The 20,368-nt window shown below is 45.0% G+C and overlaps 1 protein-coding gene across 1 annotated transcript; it reads right to left on the minus strand.

The window, feature by feature from the left end:
- Positions 1-6,169: 6,169 nt before the first annotated feature.
- On the minus strand, positions 6,170-19,231 carry CGRRF1 (cell growth regulator with ring finger domain 1). The gene is made up of 6 exons (XM_086613825.1): positions 19,087-19,231; positions 14,176-14,315; positions 12,527-12,704; positions 12,187-12,334; positions 8,503-8,610; positions 6,170-7,536 (listed from the first exon to the last, which is right to left on the minus strand). Exons 1-6 carry the CDS (start codon positions 19,188-19,190, stop codon positions 7,186-7,188), a joined length of 1,029 nt encoding a protein of 342 aa, XP_086469951.1. The 5' UTR covers positions 19,191-19,231; the 3' UTR covers positions 6,170-7,185.
- Between the last annotated feature and the right edge of the window lie 1,137 nt (positions 19,232-20,368).

The following is a 20,368-nucleotide window of genomic DNA, read 5'->3' on the forward strand; positions in this document are numbered from 1 at the left end:
CAACCAGGAATGTTTAAGGACACTATTGAAAATGTGGCCTAACAGAGGTCCACCCATTCCAGTTAGCTACAGCAGATGCATCCAGAGGAGGATAGTGGAGCCCTGCATTGTCGGGGTCTCGCCTGGCAGCAGTTGTTGGAAGCAGAAGCAGGATGAACTGGAGAGAAATCGGCACATTGCCCATCTGCCTGTCAAATCCAGCAGAATAAAGCCCAGCAAAAGGAGTGGCAAAGTACTGCTGAGGGTACAACTTCGCCAAGCCTGGAAATTTCTGAGTTCATGAGATGCTGCGAAATAGGTGTCCCAACAGGTCATCGCGACTAGATCCAACAGTTAGACCATGGTAACACCAAGGTAGAGGTTGCTAAAATGGAGGATATAAATGACCTCATCAAAACCCCAGAGAAGTCATGGATGCCCCATCCCTGGAGGTGTTCAAGGCCAGGTTGGATGAGGCTTTGAGCAACCTGGTCTAGTGGAAGGTGTCCCTGCCCATGGCAGGGGGTTTGGATCTTGAAGGTCCCTTCCAACCCAAACCATGCTACGATTCTATGTCAGAGGGTCAAGAGTCCTTTATGTTATCAAATACCTTTTTCAGGACAGGAGAAAAGCAAATGGTTTGTTAATGATAGAGTGTTAAATGCTGACTTGATGGAGACTTTTTCATTAAGAACTTGGCGCTGAAGGGAAAACTGGATCTGGCAGACATATTCACACATTTTCACATCTCTGGGAAGATACTTAAAGCCTGGAAGGCTGGAAAAGCTACAGCCACTCTTAAATGTGAATCTGCCAGCTCTTGGCAAACATCTTTCTTTTGGTCCTACAGCAAAATGCAAAGGTAACTTCTTGTGTGATTCAAACTGGCCTTGAAGCAAGTTGTCCCAGCGGAGGAGGGTTTGGCTGATGCTCCAGCCAGGGTCTGGTACTGACCACCTAGGAAGAAGCCGGCTTTCAAAAGAAAGGCAGCAGCTGGGTTGTCAATCTTGTCTCCGTGTACGGCAGCGTCTGGTGAAATGCATTTGCTTTTCGAGCTGTCGTGCACCGTAAATCGCTGCCCTGTTCTTACTGCGATCAATGAAACGTGCCGCCATGGAAAGAGGTCTGCTAGCATTGGCAAGCCGAGCAACTACATGAGAAAACGTGGTGCCTGGCTCCCTCGGGGCTCCCCGCTCGCCGTAATTATCCTCAGATTCGCTGCCAGAAGTATCCCACCCCAGGCTTCCTGTGAGCTGGTGCGTCCTGAGCTTGCGGTCCACGTTCTTTCCCTACAGGGGAAACCCTTGAAATTGAGGACCTTCAGGAACTGGAGACCAAAATCTAGCTTGGAGCATGGTGTCTGTGTTGCATTTGACCAGCTAAGAAGCAAGAGAACATCTATATCTCACAGTCAATTCTGGTGGCAGGAGATTGATGCCTGATGACCCCTGGTAGATCTCTGGGGTCTCACTGCCTCTGAACTCAACAGCATCTGCTGAGTGAAAAGAAAAAAAAAAAAAAAAAGAAGAGGAAGAACTTTCAAAATAATTCACGAGTTAGCAATCCTCCCGCTAGCCTGTTTGTTAAAATACTGCTCGCGAGGAGCTGATAGACACTGAAATAAATAGCACTGTGAGAGAGATAAGTGGTGCATTAGACTCCTCACTAGTCCCCTGACTACAGCTACTATTGAAAAACCTGCCAAGAAATATTACATGTGAAGTGGCTATGGAATGGGAGAGTAAAAAATATTAGGAACTGCCAAAAAACCCTCGTTTGATGAAGACAAAAAGCCGGAGGAGGCATCTAAAACCTAGAAAAGCTTTCTAGGTACAAATCTTCTGCTGATACAAGGACGCTGCAGACTGAGCATATAAAACACAGGTAGCAACTTATTGTCCAGATAATTTATTCCTGGTCCTGCAGAAGTAATTCTGGGATTCACTCGACCCTCAGGAGCAGCCGGACACTGCACAGGTCGTACAGGTGTTTTCTAAAGACTGGAAATGCAGTGATTCCTCATGTCACCACTATGGCAAACGTTGCAGTATCGTCCTTTCTACGGCTGAGGAGTCCATGTGTGGGGAAGAGGAGTAAAAGGAGTTTTTTGGATTTCTCCGAGCCCTAAGTGAAGGCTCAGTAACCTCAGCGTGAATTTATCATCTGTCATTGTTTTTCAAAATACTGTCGGAGAAACAGAGCGACTCCTCACTGTGGACATCAGACTCCATTGAAGACTTCATCTACTCTCCAGACTATGTTTACACACAGTGTTTTCACTGTGTTAAATCATTCCCGTTATGAGATAGCATAATTAAAGCAGGAACTCTCCTAGGAACTCTCCATCTCCTCTCTGGATGCAGCAGCATCCAGACAAAGGTGCCTTTATGGAGGTGTTGCACATTCCTATGAATTTATGGGACCAGTAGAAGCCCCCTTTTACAGGTACAACCATTGCCGCACTCTACAAGCTCGTATCTCTCTACCCGCATCGCTCACGGACACGAGGGAGGAAAAGCAATACACAAACAACGCGTAGAGCCGCCAGAGCGACTCCGCACCGTTCAGCAGAGACTTTCTGAGCCCGCCTGGGGTCCCAAGCTGGGCAAACATCCCAGAGATCGTGGCTAGCAGTGCTTTGGAGAGCGGTGGCAAGGCAGGGAGCGGAGTCTGGCTGGTTTTGGGGAACCCTGCAAAGGTGGGACTCTGCAGTGCTCAGTTGTGGCCTCACAGCTACGCTCAGGGATGGATTTGCATTATGAGGTCACTGTATGCCATCAGAGCAATGTTAAAATGCTTGAAATACTAAAGTTATCCAGAAATATAACCCTGATCCTGGTTTTCTCTTTGCCGTTCCTGCCCAGCACGCTGCAGCAAGACAATACCAAGCCTTTCTGATGGCTTAGTTCAGAGGAGGACTTCTGCTGTATCAGAAACCATTCAGCTGTTCCTGGCATTAATTACGGTAGCTATAAACACGCAGGACACCAGGGACAGCCTTTGCAGGGGCTGCACGTCTGCTGCAGTGACAGAGGCCAGTCCTTGTTTATTCTGGATATCAGGACAATCGAGCAAATTGTGACTGGCGGCCAGTTACCGCAGAGACTTCCCAGTAACGCGTGTCAGCCCCAGACCTCCTTCACCTGGCAGACCTCGCAGAGCTTCATCAAGGCGTGGGGGCACTGAGCAATACACAAACTAGCAGGAGAAACTCAGATCCTGATTCTTGACTCCTCTTACCATACTTATGGTTCTCAGTTAGCAAGTAAACGGATAATTTTAATCAGATTCACACAGAAGCTTGTCTTGAAGCTGAATGAAACACGTACATGGGTTCTCATCTGCTCAGACCCACCAAGACATGAGATGCTGAATTCCCCCTTCCCTTATTTCCTGATGGGGAACAGCATTGTGCCAGGCTGGCAGCATTGGCTAGTAGTAGCTCAGCAGACAGCCTCAGTATTCTGACGGTCGATGGTCATCCTCAGTGGTGGTGAGACCTTACAGGGTCTGTAGTGGAACGCAGAACCATTTTAGCCCATAATGAGCAGGGGTCAGGGCATTAGCTGGTTTTCAAAGCACCTTACAGGAACTCCGAATTCCCCATGGGAATGGGAGACCGTTTTAAAATGAATTGACCTGAACTGTCTCCCTCCTACCATTTGACCTCTACTTGGAGGAGGCAGGGAGGGAGGAAGATCCTAACAGAGCAACTTTCTCTACAGAAAGAAGATGTCCACGTCACAGTCCACTGGCATTTGGAAAGGCACCTTGGGACAATCCCTAAGTAACATCACTTAGTTTGATCAACTCATTTCAAAGCCTCAGCTCTGATTACAGTCGATGAACCGAACCAAGGGGTGAGGGTTACCTCCCACCTCTCCTGCAGCGAAAACCATGACAAAGCTGTAACACCCCAATGCAGCTGAAAAGCAGCGGGTCTTGTTGCCAGAAGTCTTCAGATGTTCCTTGATGTCACCAAATCCATAAAAGTCATCTAGTGTGAGTGGAAGAGGAATGTTGTATTACTTCTATTACAACAGGTCGACAGCAGAACAGCCTCTGTCAATACACTGTGTTTTTGTGGGTCACGGGAAGGTTTTATTTCTCTCTTGGAGTCTTGAATCCCTCTTTTAAGATAACCAAGGGACACACAAAGCAGCTTTAGAGCTGCTCCTTTTACTTCTCACCTGATCTATATCTTGAGGTGGCTTCTTAGAAGAAGGGCAAACGTAATAAGCCAGCTACTGTACTTTTTATAACTCTCCATCAGGTCTTTGATTTAGGCCAGCAAGGAAGCTTGTTAGATCTGACAGAGCAACTAAGCATCTCTGGAAAATACTATTAAAAGAGCATGAAACAAATGAAAAGCTGGGACAGACTTAATGGCAAATACACAGCCTGGCAGCTCAGCACGGTTATATCCCGTTTGCCATTATTATTTAATACTGGCATGGATTGGTTGAAGGATGAGATGGACCGGGCAATTCTCTGCGGGGTTTACTTGAATGCCATGGCACTTTGAGATTAAACAAACCTGCGAGCTTGGATCACACTGTCTTGTTGGGAAATTTTAATGAACTGGTGCCATTGGGGACTACTGGGGTCAAGCAGTAAAACACCACCTCTTTGATCATCTACGTGGGCAAACCGAGTCCCTGACAACTACCAAGCAGCGCCCAACGCCAGGTTAGAACCAGTGCAGCATCAACCTGCTCCTCTGGAATAACGAGCTGTACGGCCACTATCCCACCACATGCTGGTAGTATAAGCTGTTGGTATGGAAACAGCTATTGTCATGGCTCAGGCTCGTTCGTCTTTATACTAATTTTTCTGAGAGCCCACAGAGGTCTGGAACAATTTACACCAGCTCTCCATTTCACAACAGTGACACATCGATACGCAGGGAAGTCCGAGGAGTAATTATTTCCACCATCCCCTTTAACGGGGGAACAAGGCTCGTGACACGGATAGGGAGGCGAAACTCTGCAACTACTTCCATCATGTCTGCTGCAACCAAGCTAGCAAAACTCCATGTGAGACCACAAGGAAAGGGAAGGTGATTTTTATTTCTAAGACTGATCTCACCCACTCATTCTTTCATGGTCATTCTTGCACGTTCACGTTCTCACTAGCACCACAACACGTGTCTAAGTGGTCCGGTCAGGACTGCCTGTGGCAACACAGAGGACAAGTGCTCATCCTGCCTCTGGGATTCATCCCAAGTGGTGGAGACACTGCAGGAGATCTACGGTCTTTATACTCTCTTAAATCAGGCAGCTCTGGGTCTGCTTGAGCTGCACCACCCTGTCGTTGCTCTGCATCTGCGTTGGGTTCTTATCCGAGGTATGGCCTTGCTGCCACCAGCACTCATTCCTTCTGCTAGTGCGCTCTGCTCCGCCCTCAGCCTCCTAAATGGCAGCACAAACACCATTCCTTGCTACGGTGATTTCCACACAGAACCATCTGTATTCCAAAGTTCTCTGCAAGCACTCATCAGTCCCCCCAGACACTTAGGTATTTAATTCCTGTTTGATACACAGAGCGAAAAAAAGGCCGATTTGGCCGGCAGTTTATTCCCGAGTTGTCCGTGGCAAGGAAGGTCACTTTAGGTAGAGACCAGATAAATTGTCTTACAAACAGCCTACGGATCACTGGCTGGAAATCTGTGGCTACACGCATCAATTCCCAGCCTCTATCTGTCTTTACAGCTAAGCATCACTCTTTCCACCACCACCTCCTAAATCTTTTCCTCAGAAGCAATCGCCAGGAGTTTGAAGGCCAGGTCATGGCAAAACAACACCACCAAAAATAATGACAGGAAGATGAAGATGGAGTACCTTTGAGTAGGGGAAGCTTCCTGCCCTGGTTTGGAGGTGTGCAGCGCCTTGTGCGTACCTCGTACTTGCAGCACTGTTAAAGGAGCTGCAGGAGAGTGCAGCTGAACAGCGCGGAGCACGGCTTTCTCTCCCTGAGACCGAGCAGCTGTCCTGGAATTGGATGCGGGGCAAAGCTGCAAGGGAACAAGAGGGAGGACAGAAAGCAGCTACTCCCGATTTTCTGCGGGTTCTATGGAGCGTTTGTATTTTTGTCTCGTATGAGCAGATATGAAATCCTGTCTGTCTGTCTTTAGGAAAACTTGCCTCTCTCAAGAAGCAAAACAACACTTTCTCTTCTCAACAGCCATTTTTATTGCTCTTCACAGTACACCATCGGAGGGAAAAAGAAATAATTTTCTGCTGTTCTTTAGCTTCCTTCTTTATCAGAGTAAGCAAATTCCCTGGGACTATTGACAAAAGGTAAACGGTTAACTTTGCATCCAAGCTGACAACGCGAGTAACAAAAAAAGAGTTGGAAATTCCCCAAAGCAGGCTACTCGTACAAGAATAGCACCACAAAACTGCCCAAGTAACCACTCCATGGAGTAATTAACTAACATTTGCATGGAGAACGAGTTCTTACAGCCATTGCAAACAAGATTGAAAGTCTGTTTCTCAAGATGACATAGCAGAGGCTCAGGCTTGAAAGCGTCAGCAACGTTTAGTTCAAGCCAACAGCAATCAACAAAAAATCTTTCCACCCATTCCAACGGGCTTTGGCGAAGGTCCCTCACACACACACACACACACACACAAATCTTTCCAAACAGCCAGAAATAGTGTCCTGAATCACGCCTTCGACTCCCAGCTGCCGCCACAGCCCAGCCTTCGTCTACAAAACACACACACACAGGTTTAACAATGAAGAATATTTACTTTCCTTCATTTGGTGCATTCTGTAAAGTGCCACGTTTCTAAATTACACCCAGGTAAAATGACATATTGCTCCAGTATTTTAAATACAATAAATATAGAACAAGCTGTGTGCAACTGCGCTTGCAAGCTGTATTCTTTTTTTAGTAGATATACTAAATTTAGGAATCAAAATAGCCTCCAATGGTACTCCACGACAAACTAGTAAGAAGTTATAAATAAAATCGCATCCTTCAAAGATATCCTACGCGCTTCTCGTGTCCACATTGCACGGATAAACATAGTGTTCCTGTGAGCATATGGAGCGAAGACAAATAAGGAAGCTGAAAATTACCTGACAATAAAAAGCAAAACCACACAAGTTAATGCTACATATCCTCCCATAAACAGTCTGTTTTCTACATTTAATCTCGGGTGCCTACAACTCAGTAGTTCTATTTTTTTTTCCCCCTCATTAAAAAACTCTTCCAGGAAGAACATCTTGCAAGATACACGTCGATTCATCTTCATCTTGCTCCTTTTTACTGCAAAGTGGAAAAGATTCTTGAACAAACTGCCTACACATTGGACACTGCTGAAAATACTTCATGCAGCCATCACACAAGCAGGCGTGCCTGCAGGGCAGGAGTACCCAGTTCACTGTGCCATTTTGGCAAACGACACAGTCTTTACTATTTTCTTCATGCAATTCTGGTTCATCCTCGGCCAGTCCGGCCTTTTCCAGCAAGCTTCTGTCAGTGCTTCTCTCACCAGGGGACGTATGACTTGAAGTCGGTGCGGTACTATTTGCAGACATGAAGAGTTGCTAAAATACACATATACACAACCATTTAGAAGTCAACAAACTCTCCCTCGAAACCTGAACACACACACACACACACACACACACACATGATGCACGCTCCACTGGGCCAGATTCACTGGTTTCCACTGGGTCAAACAGCGCCAGATTCACTCTTTGCGAGTCCTGACAGTTGCCCAGTTACCAGGCATTTCTGAAGCATAAAATTACATAAACCACTGGTGAAACATTACGGATAAGTCATCAAATCTTGTCTGAATCAAGTCAATGTACAAGCATGAACTTTAACAGAACTGCCCAAGTTTTGAACAGCTCAGGTTTCTGTTTCTGGTATATCATTCTCTGTGCCTAGAGGGATGCTTCTATCCATTCCTACCAAAAATAGATCCACCAAGCTGTCAAATCTACTTCACTCAACTCATTCCGCTCTTGCTCATATTACAAACCCCTATTCTTTTTTGTCTTATTTTATGTGAAGCACAAATTCTTCTGGGCATGACCTCTCAATTGGTTTAACTCATAACGGTACGTGCTAGGCAGATTTCTAACCCTTGTGCCCGTGTTGTGGTAAAAAGAAATTTAAAAGAAAAGTTTCTTCTGACGTTTTCCCATTTGAAGGGCAGTATATGAGAAAGTGCTGCTTTGAGAGCCTAGCAAGGAGGTCACAAATGTTCTGTAAAGAGGAAGCATTCGACAGCTACTTAATTTCTTACTACTGCTTTAGTAAGTGGACAGGATCCAGGCTTCCTAGACTAGAATCAAGTAATTTCTCCAGGAAATCTTGAATATTTTTATATAGAATATTTCTGTACAGTAACTTTGGCTGCAACTACTTAACTGATAAAATAATTGTAACTATTACCCAGTTCTTTGCATGACAATAAAAGTGTTATACTAATTTTGGCTCCTGAAAGCCTACACAAACTAAAACTGTCTCCCAAATGAAACAAGACTCAGTACGTGGCTTACCTTCAGATCATGGTATTGACCTTGAGCTAGAAGTAGATACTGATACAATATTCTGCAGGAAAGTCTGTAGCTCTCATCAGGAATGTGAATAACAGCCACCATTGAAATCTACCAAAAAAAAAAAGCTAGGTTTAATAAATTTCCTTTTCATTATATGATTCATAGAGAATAGTCTGCTTGAAAGATCACACATTTTGTTACAACCTCTAACCTGCTGATTTCCTTAGACAATCAAGACTTCAACAACATTGATTGCAAGCACAGATCAGAAAAATATGCTGGACAAGGTAAAAACAGGATGTGGCACAAGACAGCACTTCTGCCCTGGTTCTCCGTGGAGCCCTTCCATGGCCAGTTTACTGTGGAGACCCACTCTGCTTGCTCTTACCTAATGGAATTAGGCCCCAAACCAAGAAGGCAGCCAAGCACGTGCAGTCCTGCTACACGTAAGTGCTTACGCAGCCGAGGCAGGGCTTGCTTACAGTCATGGATGTGCCTCAGAGAGACTACCTGCATAATGATTTCAATCAGAAGTAGCAGCTCCTGCACTCCTCTGTCCACTCCACTAACTCATGACAAGCTCCTCCTAGATGGGAGAGAAGTTGACAAACTGCAAGGAGTTTCCTACAGCAACTGAGCCCCAGGTGGGCGTGCGCGCTGAAGCCCCATACAACGTCTGCAGCTGCATCCCAGGCTGTCTTCAACACAAGGAATGATGCTGTCAGCTGAAGTCTGAACGCAGAATTACAGGGGAACATGTAAAAGGCAAAGTCTTCTCGATTTTCTCCCACTTCCATCACAAACACACGGACTGCAGATTTTAGACTCTGAAAAGCATTTAGAAGTGTTGCTGATTTGCTTGTAAACCGAGTAGGCAAAAGACAAATTTCACTGGAAAAAGATTACGAAAGGACCCCATGGGCTGACTTCAGAGTCATTTTTCTGAAAATAAAAGCACTTCAAGCTTGCATGCTGTGCTTAATACCCCTCACCCTGCCCAAATTACGTAATAGCCTCTAAAAAGCAGGAAAAAAAGAAAGTGAAATTCAATATTATTTTAGTTCCCAGAAACTGTCAAAAGAGAAGTGAAATATAGAAGAAAGCTGGTTTGTTTGAAAAAAATTTTTAAAGGCAAATCAGACTTGCCCTTCGAAATCCACACACGGCTCATTACATGCAGAGTTTAAATATATATGCACCTATACATATGTATTTATATTAACTGAATTTATTATTCTTCGGCAATAAGGTCTTTTTTCCTAAATCACAACGCCTCAAAAAAACCCGCCACACCACTATTAGCTTTGTTTTGGAACCTAAAAGCCATTAAATCTCCATTAAAATGGCAGATTTGGGGTTTTGATACCAGAGAGTTTAAAAGTTACCAGTTCTCAGTGTATTTGTATTATGTCATCCCACCATAAGCGCTTTCTCAATGACGACACATGTCGTCACTTCACAGTTTGTTCAGACACCTAGGCAACTTTTTAACTGAGTGGGACCAGTTTCTAACGCCAGCATCTCGATCTTCGAGCTACTGTCTCCTCTGTTATGCTCTCCTGTAGCACAAAAATGTATGCAGTGATGCTAAGATCTAGCAGAAATGCTATTCTGTTTGATTCTAGAACTCCCTGCCCCTTGAGCACCAGGTATTTTCTCTCTTTGCAAATACTTGCAGACCATGATCAAATTACTTCTCAATCTTCTGGTTTACATACAGGCCTAAGATCTAAGTCTTCTTCTGTCGCAGCCGTCTCGGGGACGGAGAGAAGAACGACACAGAATTCAGGTGCAGGAGAAAGAGCCAACGCCAACAGCAGGAGCAGCAGCAGCAGTAGCAGCAGCGGCAGCAGCAGCATCAGCCGTTTATTAATTACAAATCCGTATATATATATAATATGGTTCACAAGGATGGCCAAGGCAATTGGTCGCTTGACCATCCACCTCCCAGAGTGATTGGCTAAATGCTACAACACCCATTTCAAAACAACTTTCCCAGTGTGCCATAAACAAGACTGCATAACAAGCTACAGGTGCAAGATAAAGTCTTAGTTTACAAAAACCTCAAACTGTTTCTCAGCTAGCCTGCATGGGAAAAGGAACTTTCACAGGACGCTGCAGTAGCTGGAAAATTTCTGCTTCTAGCCTTTTTGTATCCACATTCTTCCACTTCAGCCCTGCCAGTCTTCAAATAATTTCTGTAACTCTGCTATATGGCCATGCTCATCTTCTGGGGCTGGAGGAAAATTACAGCACAAAACCAGACAGGTATGGCATGGCCAAAAATACAGTTAGGATGAAAATTAGATCTCCCAGAAAAGAGATACTGCAACGTCATCTGTAGTGATGGCCGCACACACACAAAAAATTCAAGATGGAACTGGATGCACTGATGGGAGAATAATGGGGTAATACCCTACTGGCCGCAGTGGCAAAGATCTCTTTCCACACTATACTTCTATTTCACAAGTTTGGTTCAACACCGAGAGATGCAATTCTGACATCTGTCTGGCAAGGAGCGCAGGTGGAGTTACTCCTTTGACCATACTAACAGATTTTAATTGTGTTCCTTTTCTCCAAAACCAGGGGAAAAATACCTCCCTCCCTCCCCTTTCTTCTATACTAAGGAAGAGGAGAGTTGTATTACAAATTCGTGTCCGTGCTAATGTCAAACATATTCAAACACGAAATTCACAGTCTCTTGATATTAAACTAATCTGAGATCTAAACTCACATGGATGTACTGATTTGGGAAATGGCTGGGGAGACAGGAGCGACGACGGCAGTCCTAAGGGCAAGCGACAAGAAGCCAAGGGCAGGCACCACTTGGAAAGGGAACAGATCTCTTAGGCACTGGTGTGATGGCAAACAATTTCCAAGTGAACGTACGGAAAAGTTTCCAATGGATTTAGGCAATTTATGTTGCTGTTCAAGGAGTCAGTGCTATTGGATTATCAACCAAATGAAATGATGGGAGATAAAAGTGTGGCCCAAATCATTCCAAAAAGAATTAGTCACTTTAGAGTTTACAAGGGATACTGAACTGCAGGTGACAAGGCTGAAGCTGCTTTAACTGTAAGAGACTAGGATTAGGAGACCTTTTTGGGGAGCTGAGTATCTCACACCAGTCTACTGCAAGACCTTCACACCTTCCTGTAAATGACCTGCAGCTGCCCACAGTGAGACATAATGCACTGCGTTACTTTCTGCCCGTTGCAGAAAGGCAATCTCTATGTTCCTAACACTCAAGTCAGCAAGCAGCTCAAATATCTGTGCCAGACAATAAAAAAAAAAAAAAAAAAAAAATCCTCCTACCTTGCCAACAGCAATCCAAAAGACCGTATCAGTGCAAGAGCTGCACCACAGGCTTATGTGATCAGGAAAAATCAGAGTAACATCTTACTAATCTACCACAAGACCAGTTCTTCTGACCACAGGGCTTACCACAGAGACCTTTGCAGATATGAGCTTTGTGAAAAGAATAAGTATTTTTGAATGGCATGCATAGCTTTTCTATAATAATTATTCTTGCTCTTCTGTCATGCTCCCCTGGAGTCATTACTGACAAAGTTAGGGATCAAATTCTAGGGGACAGGGAAAGGAAGCTGTTTTATTCAGGCCTGACTCCTGAAACGTTCAGACCTTAAATACAGTGACCCTAAAATATATTCTTATATTACTTACAATATCATATATTTCTCTGTCTTCTTCATCAGCCAGCGTCAACAATGCTACCAAGGGATAGCGAGATCTAGGCACTGGGCCAAAATCAACAACTTGAGCATCTTCTGGTAACTGACAATATTTTTCTTCCTTGTCATTTTTTTTAATGCTTTGTATGTGTCAAGGAAAACAATCAGTGTCGCTGCAATGGTAGACAAACGTGACGTTTGCACAAAGAATACTCTTCATCATATCCGTTCATAAATAGATGGTGCCAAGAACTGCCGAGCGTTCATGAGTCTCGACGCTCCCTGTGCCAAAAAATCAGCATATTTTGTCAAAACAGTTTCAGAAAGGATACAAGTGCTGCTGCCGATAGAGGTATTCGCTGTACAGAGCGTCCTCTAATGCCTGAGGAGTCTTTATTCGGAAGCAGTAGAGGTGTTTCTGCAATGCTTCGTGGAGTTTTTGAACGCTGCAGCCCCAGTAGCACGTAAGAACACAGTCTTCCAGACAATCAGGTGTCAGTGTTATACCCTCTTGCAGAAAGAAGACAAGGATTCCATTAATTCACCAACACACAGGAATTCTGGACATAAGTGCAGGTTCTTAAAGGGCCAGGCAGAAAACAACTCTGAGGGTGGTGAGGCACTGGAACAGGTTGCCCAGAGAAGCTGTGGCTGCCCCATCCCTGGAAGTGTTCAAGGCCAGGTTGGATGAGGCTTTGGGCAACCTGGTGTAGTGGAGGATGTCCCTGCCCATGGCAGCGGGGTTGGAACTGTATGATCTTTGAGGTCTCTTCCAACCCAAACCATTCTATGATTCTATGAACTTCAGTGTCCTGGATTTTTATCATTATTATTTAATGTTCTAAGAATTTAGACTAGGTTTAGTGCTTATGAAAGTCCATGGTGATGAGGAAGTGGGTGTAAGGAGATAAAATGGCTGATTAAGACAACAAAAGCAGCGTGTGTGTTTTACGAAGGGTAAACTTTCGGTACCATTTTACACACTCACTGGCAGACCCAAGAGCACAACCCCTAGCCCAAAGCCCACTGGATCACTCGTCTACAACACCCTCTCTGGTCTCAAAGAATAAGGCCCTGTTGATCAAGCAGAGGGAGGATAAAAAGAGGATCAATGCGCTTCATTTCTTTTCTAAAAAATCCAGTACCCAACCCATTAACTCCTAAACACTTACTGCACAAACAGGAGCAGAGCTCTTGAAAAGTCCCACTAAATTCAACTGCTCAAACCTCCTGAAAAATCCTGTTACCTGAAGACTAAGTTGTTGGGTTTGTTGGTTTGGGTTCTTTTTAATGTTGGGGAAGGGGTAAAACTGCTGCAGCCCTTTTCTTGTTCACAGGAAGGCTTCACATCTGGGATGGTGGAAGATGCTCAGCCTTGCTTACTACTCCCCAGTGATGCAGAAGGGCATGAATTTCACTTTCTACATTAGTAATTTTGAGGATGTTAGGAACTACTTGAACTCTGATCCAAAGAGATATTTAAATTCAGTTTCCACTGAAACACTGATAGAAAGAGAGGGAAATTTTTATTATTTTTTATTAAATTTATAATAAATTTTATTTTATTAATTTTTATTTTTATTTATTTTAAGTAGTGCACTTCCAAACACTGTTGGACATCTGGACTTAGATTTTTAAGAGGGCAGCATGTATTCTATAATGAATATATAGAATTCGACAATTCTGTAAAGTTTACAAAAATGTCCACAGTAGCTGGTAAACTGCAAATGTTTTTGTTACTTAAAAATCTGGTATAGCAGGAAGTGTTTTGTTAACAAGAATTAAACTGTTGTTAAATATTCAAACATTTCACTTTTAGAAACACCACATATATAAGCTGCGTAAAAATTATTTCTGTTGTAATGACGGGAGGAAGCATGTTTCTATGGAATTTTGATAGAGAAAAAAAGCAAGAAAACAGAACATGCTAAGTCCAGGAACTCAAACTGACAAAAATCAAGTGCATCAGCAATCCACTGACTTGCTACTGAAGCTGTAGCAGGATGAGGGATTTCTAACCCAAAAGGATTCTTCACTTGTCTCATCTGCTTTTTCAATACTCTTGCGCTGGATTCAGTTTCTTCTGAGTTTCTCAGAATAACAGGAACACCCAAACCAAACCTATGAGACAGGAAACAAGAAGGACAACTGGGTTAAGTGCTAGTGTTGACACATTTTAATTTTTCTCCAGCTCTAAACAGCAAGCAGCACAACAAACAGAGCTAGATTGGCTTTGCAGAATATCTGCTAGGAGGTATGCAGATAATATAGCCTGCCAAACTGACTCCTACTTTTTGTGCAGAAGGTAGGAGCCTCCACAGCGATACAGAAAATCTTTAAAGATGAATACTTTACTGCTGCCTTTCCAGAAAGTGAATAAAATTAATGAGAATTGTCAAGGCCCTCTAGTGGTAAATGGTTAGCCAGAGCTTTATCCCAATTGACATTCTGTATATTCTGTCACAGGACTCCAAAAAAACTGCTGCTTGCAACAGCCTTAACGGACGGGATACTCAAAACGAAGATCTCAGAATAAATCATTAAGCCCTAAGGTGTTTCTAGCTGTAACTACAGCCAGCAAAATGTTTTTATGGGAGACTATGATTCTGATTTCCCATGTAAACCTCAATTATAATAATATGCTGCTATTAAATCAGGGGCCATAAAGCCTCTGCTTTGCGACACAAACCAAGTGTCTGAATCAAAGCTGAAACTGGCACGCTAGTCCAAGCGATACTCTGACCCTAAAGGGTTAACAAAGCAAAGGTTTAAAAGTTTAAACACCCTATAAATCAAAATAAAAATTAAAGAACATGAGGAAGAATATTTTGGGATGATTCCCAACATCAAATAAAATCCCAAGATTTTCATATTGCCTGGGGCTTTAAAAAAAAAAAAACACTACGGAAGATAAGGATCTAGAAAACGAGCTCCACAACATACTTCATTTTACAGCTGGCTAAAAATAATTCACTTTTTAAGGTGACAACAATATCTTTCAATAACCAAAAGCTGATTAGAGAAACTGTCCCAGATATGCAATCAGAAGACTGCTTCAGAGACTGAAGAGATTTTCTTAACGGCACTAATCCAGTGCCGTCTCGTTAGGAAGGCAACAGGGAGAAGCTGCGGGAGTCTCTCGTTAATGCATTTTAGAAAACAGTTATTAATTAGCTCAGGCAGCACCTTCCTGAATTTGTGCTTTTGTCACTGTCACCTGTACTGCTGACGTGATGGCCCATTTAATGGCTCTGAATTTGGGTTCATGCAGCCATTGGCATCTTGGGTGCTGGAAAACTCCGAATGGCACGACGCACCGGCACTTCCCTGCATCAATGGTTTCCATTCAGGGCACTGAAATGGCAGCCGTTACAGTAAGATGGGTCTTGCATCAATAACTCCAGTCGAAAGGGGCACTGCCAACTTCAATGTAATCAGTTTGAAAATTGCTAAAGCAATTTCGTGTACAATACAGCTCTGAGCCAAGCAGACCATTTTGGGGCTAAACTGCTGCTTTTTCCTGGGTTTAAAATCTTTTCCAACTCCTGCGTGTCAAACGAAGAAGAAAAGCAGAGCTTTTACTGGCGTTGAGCTCCTTTCCATTGATTCATGTTGGAGGGGCTCCCTTTGTAAGACTAACAGGGAAAAACACCAGTCAAGAGTGATTTTCAAGTTGAGGAAACTACTTCAGAACACAATTCTCAAAGCCATTCCCAATAGCAACAACCTGTTCCTGGCAGTCTAACAAACATCTGCCTTCACCGTTTAACGTCTTGCACGCCCAAGTGTCACAGATACCCCAAAGAGGAATGAGACCGAGCTGGTGGGAAACACTCTGTACTCATTACTCCATCTTTGATCAATTCCTTTGGTTTGCTAGACTTTGACGGGAACATTTGCACTGCTTCGATGATGTAACGCAGGGCGCTCAGCCATGCTTAGTCTGCGCGCACGGAGGGTCAAATCTCTCCGATGCGAATAAAATCAGCCGCACCGACGTCACTGGGGCCGTAATGAAACACACCAGTTAAACATTTTACTCACAAAGAAACCAGGTGCAGCAGCTGTTTCACTTATTCAGTCTCCACAACTCAAGGGAGCTAATGTCTCCAGCCGCACATAAAGATGCCTCCTGTTTCATACCATCTGGCTGATTCCAAAGTGAAAACCCCGTTCTTTGGAAACTGTCTTTGCTGGTCGAAAGCGACAGGGTAATCACCATGAAAAGCAGCCGTAGAAAAAAGCCTCCAGCACACTTTTGGCAGCAGCTGGAGGCAGAAAGGCCTTTCTGTTCAACAATGAGGTACAGTGCTTCTGTAAATTCTAAGGTAGCATTCAGTGTATGAAGGAGCAATAAAGACACAATTTTTATTTTATGATCCAACATTCCATCAGCCTACATCATTAGCTGGTACAGGCAAAAAATAATTTGTTCAGAACAACGCTAGTGTAGAAAAGGCGGGAGTTTCCAAAGGTTTTGTTCATGAGTTAACCTCTTCAAAGAGCAGACAGGACCTCAAACAGGTGCTGAGGCTACGGCTCCTTCCAACACGAGCACTCATCTCCAGCTCAAGAGACGACACACAGGACCATATTCAGCTAATTCCACTTCATTCCTATGCCCAGAGCATCTAATGGGCTGGCTCCACAAAGCTGCCTGTGCAGTAACCCACTTGGACTCCCTGAGCAGAGCCGCAGGTAACTAGGGCTGGCCATAAAAACAGACACTCATCAAACCAGTGCATTGTTTTGCACATGAAAACATTTAACATTCCTCAACAGTTGGTGTTTTTTCAGGCTGACTGAGGCCATCACAAGCACATCCATAAAAGAAGCTGACAACTGATGCCGAAAATGATGGGGGAAACAAACTGTCATTACAGCAATGTATCAAGTGTTATGTACTTGCATGACACCGTCTGCATTTATAGCACTCTGTGTGGCAAATAAAGCATCGAGTTGTTTTCACAAGCAAGTTCAAGAGCACTTAAACCGTAACTGCAGCTGCAAACACACTGAAATTGCTTGGAGGCTCTTGGTCGTACGGCCGAGTTCAAAGGTAGCAGCAAACATCTCTGAGCAGCTGGCCACATGCTCACGCCCTCGCACGTGCTGGGCTTTTGGCAACTGCTCCTACTCGACCAACAGCTCCTTAACTGGTTTGAAGACATATTTACATAAACTGCAATATCATCTAATGCAGATGCACCTAGAATTGCTGATCCTGAAATAAAAATGCACTTGGACAGCTCTCTGCACACCCTGTAGCCCCAAAGGCATCAATGACGTGTGCAGATGTAAGGATCTTCTGGCACAGCTATTTCGGACATTTTACAGCAGAGGATTGCAAAGCATTTGCTATAAGCAGATAAATAACAACTAAATTGATAAAGGATCACTGGTTTAGGATATACATTGAATCATGAGTTGGTATCATTTTTTGCTAAAGATAATATTTTTTAAAAACTGATAAAGCGAAAAAGGAAAAATGGAGAGAAGTGGATGGCAATACAATACCGTCAGTGTGCAGTGGGACAGAAAGAATTATGAAAAGGATTTCTACCACCTCTGTCTCCAAGTAAATAATGAGGTGGAGCTTCATCCAGCAGAAAGATAACAATAAGACCAGTCTTGCCTTCACTACCACTTACCCAGCACTAGGGGAGGCAATGCAAAAGAAAACCAAGAACTTTCCACAAAGCATATCTGAAAGATCAAAAGATATGCTTCATTCACACCAAAAGCAATAGATAGCATATGTTTGTGGCAGTGGCAGCTAACAAAGTGATGTAAACAGGAGAAAGACTTTGCACTAAAGGAAAAGTCAAGCAGAGCATTTAAAAGCTGCCGAAAGAACAAACAACTACAGCTAAAACATCTGTAATTCAAGGAGAGGAAAAGGAAAGAAAACACTGAAGCACAGCACCACAGATATTAATGTAAAGCCCATGGGAGGAAACACAATAACTCCATTTTGGTCTCTCCAAAATCCACACAAGCACGGTGTATCCACAATTCCTACACAAAATATTTTGATTGCTAATCAATCCTTTCCACTTGGCAAGTATCAGTATTTACATTCAGGACACTCCCGAGCTGGCAGGAAAACAAACAGAACAGTTCCACAGACAGACTTTCAGGGACCAGGTTCCAAAAAAGGCAACAGCGACATCTTTATTGAACCCTCTCAAACACGAGTAGGAGAGGCTCTTCCACTCCTCAAGCCTCTAGGCACTTTAGCAGATCAGTAGTTTAAGGCTCCTCCCCATCCCAGTCCCAACACCCTGTTTGGTTCACCCGAAATACCCGCTTCTCCTCTGAGCTTCAGCAGTGGAACAGACTGGTGTCCCATCAGCAGCCCTGGGTACTCCACACTTCAGTAACATCCCTGCCATAAAGCCTTACAGATTTAGCTACTACTCGGCCTCATGCCAGGCGCCTTACTCAATAGCTGCTCGTTTTATCTACCCCAAGATGCGGCGTCCATCTCCAAAAGCGCCAAACTTTTCCCTTGGAGCAGCCCTCCCCGACTCCCAGCCTCTCACTCAGGGTCAGGTCCTCTCCCAGTCACTCCATTTTCTCCTCGGCTTTCATCCTCCCCTTCAGGAGCAGCCTGTGCTCAGTGCCAGCCCTCCTCACCCTCCCTTCTTCAACACAACCCCAATCCCTGACCTCTGCCAGGCCCCACACCCCCATCCCCACCGCCACCCCTGGCGCTGTCCTACCCCAGGGCCACCCCGCACTCCGGGAGCTCATTCCCCAAGGGGTGCCAGCTCCTTACACCGCCAACCTCTGCGGCCAAGGGCCATCACCCCAGATATGCCCCCACGGGCGAAGCCAGCCCCACAGCGAGAGCCCGCGCTACCGGCGCCGGCCACCCCGCCGCACTCACCAGCCCAGCACCAGGCCGCTGGTGACGAGGAAGCAGACGAACACCACGGTGATGTAGAAGAGCGGCGAGTACTCGTAGAGCGTGACAAGGAACTCGGCGGCCATAGGGCCGGGCCGTACCCCCCCAGCGGGGGAGAAGCAGGCCGCACCGCACCGCACCGCGCCGCGCCGCCCCCCCCACCTCACCTCACGCCCTCACCGGCGCCCACCGGCGGGCGCATGCGCAGCAGCTGAGTGACGCCGCTGCCCTCAGCTCGCCCGGAGGTGGGCGTGCCCGGGGGCGGGGCTGCGTTGCCTAGTGACGGCTCGCCGGCGGCCCGGCTTCGCGCGGAGCCATGAAAACCGCGTTTGTGCCCCGCCGGCACCGCCCGCCCTCAGACACATTGGCTGGGAATGGCCTCAAGTTACGCCAGGGGAAATTTAGGTTGGATATCAGGAAGAATCTCTTTACGGAGAGGGTTGTGAAGTGTTGGAACAGGCTGCCCAGGGGGGTGGTGGAGTCCCCATCCCTGGAGGTGTTTAAAAACCGTGTGGATTTGGTGTTGAGGAACATGGTTTAGGGATCCTAACAGTGCAGGGTGAATGGTTGGACTCGATGATCTTGAGGGTCTCTTCCAACCAGATGATTCTATGACTGAAGCTCTCGTTGAGAACCAGAAATTTTATCTTATGGATCCGGCATTTAAGTCATTAATGTAATTTGCAAGAGGTCGTACTTGAGATGTGAAGTCTTCATCTATTTATTCATTCTCTTTCAATAAGAAATGTTATTTTTAATTCTCACTGTTATGGGGTCGCCAAGAAGGCGTTTTCTGTCACAGCAGCTTAAATTCCCAGCAGCACGAAAAAGGTCAGGTATTTCCTCCAGCACCAAGGCAGACCTCCACCAACAGCCTGTTATGGAAAAGCAGCGACTGCCACACTGCTCTTACTTGTGATCTGTGAGCTCTAAATCCTCGTTTAATTCCAGAATTATGCTCAACTTGTATAAACGAGAAGTACTACGAGCAGAACATACTACACCTGATTTCCATCTTATGCTTGAGTTTTCTCCTGTTTATTGAGACAGACGTGCCAGCTGAGGCTTTTTTAACCGTCAATTTGCTGTGTGGATTCTCTGGTGTCGTAGTAAAGGATGTGAAGTTACTAACAGGTCTCAATGGCCTCGTCTAACCATGGGCACCACCCCCGGCCCTGCTCCCGGCCCTGCCCGTGGGCCGATATCCCGGCCCAGCCGTGGCACAGGGAGGACCCTCTGCGGATCAGGGATTAAATATCGTCGC

This window comes from Tauraco erythrolophus, chromosome 6, assembly GCF_009769465.1.
Source record: "Tauraco erythrolophus isolate bTauEry1 chromosome 6, bTauEry1.pri, whole genome shotgun sequence".
NCBI classification, from domain to species: domain Eukaryota; kingdom Metazoa; phylum Chordata; class Aves; order Musophagiformes; family Musophagidae; genus Tauraco; species Tauraco erythrolophus.

What these genes read in the sequence shown, in the direction of transcription:
- CGRRF1 (XM_086613825.1), bottom strand. Translation starts at nt 19,190, where the DNA reads ATGGCCGCCGAGTTCCTTGTCACGCTCTACGAGTACTCGCCGCTCTTC. An exon ending in AGCGGCCTGGTGCTGGGCTG is followed by an intron (nt 14,316 to 19,086) that starts GTGAGTGCGGCG and finishes CCTGTCTCATAG; the next exon opens with GTTTGGTTTGGGTGTTCCTG. An exon ending in TGCTACAGCTTCAGTAGCAA is followed by an intron (nt 12,705 to 14,175) that starts GTCAGTGGATTG and finishes TCTTTCTGCAAG; the next exon opens with AGGGTATAACACTGACACCT.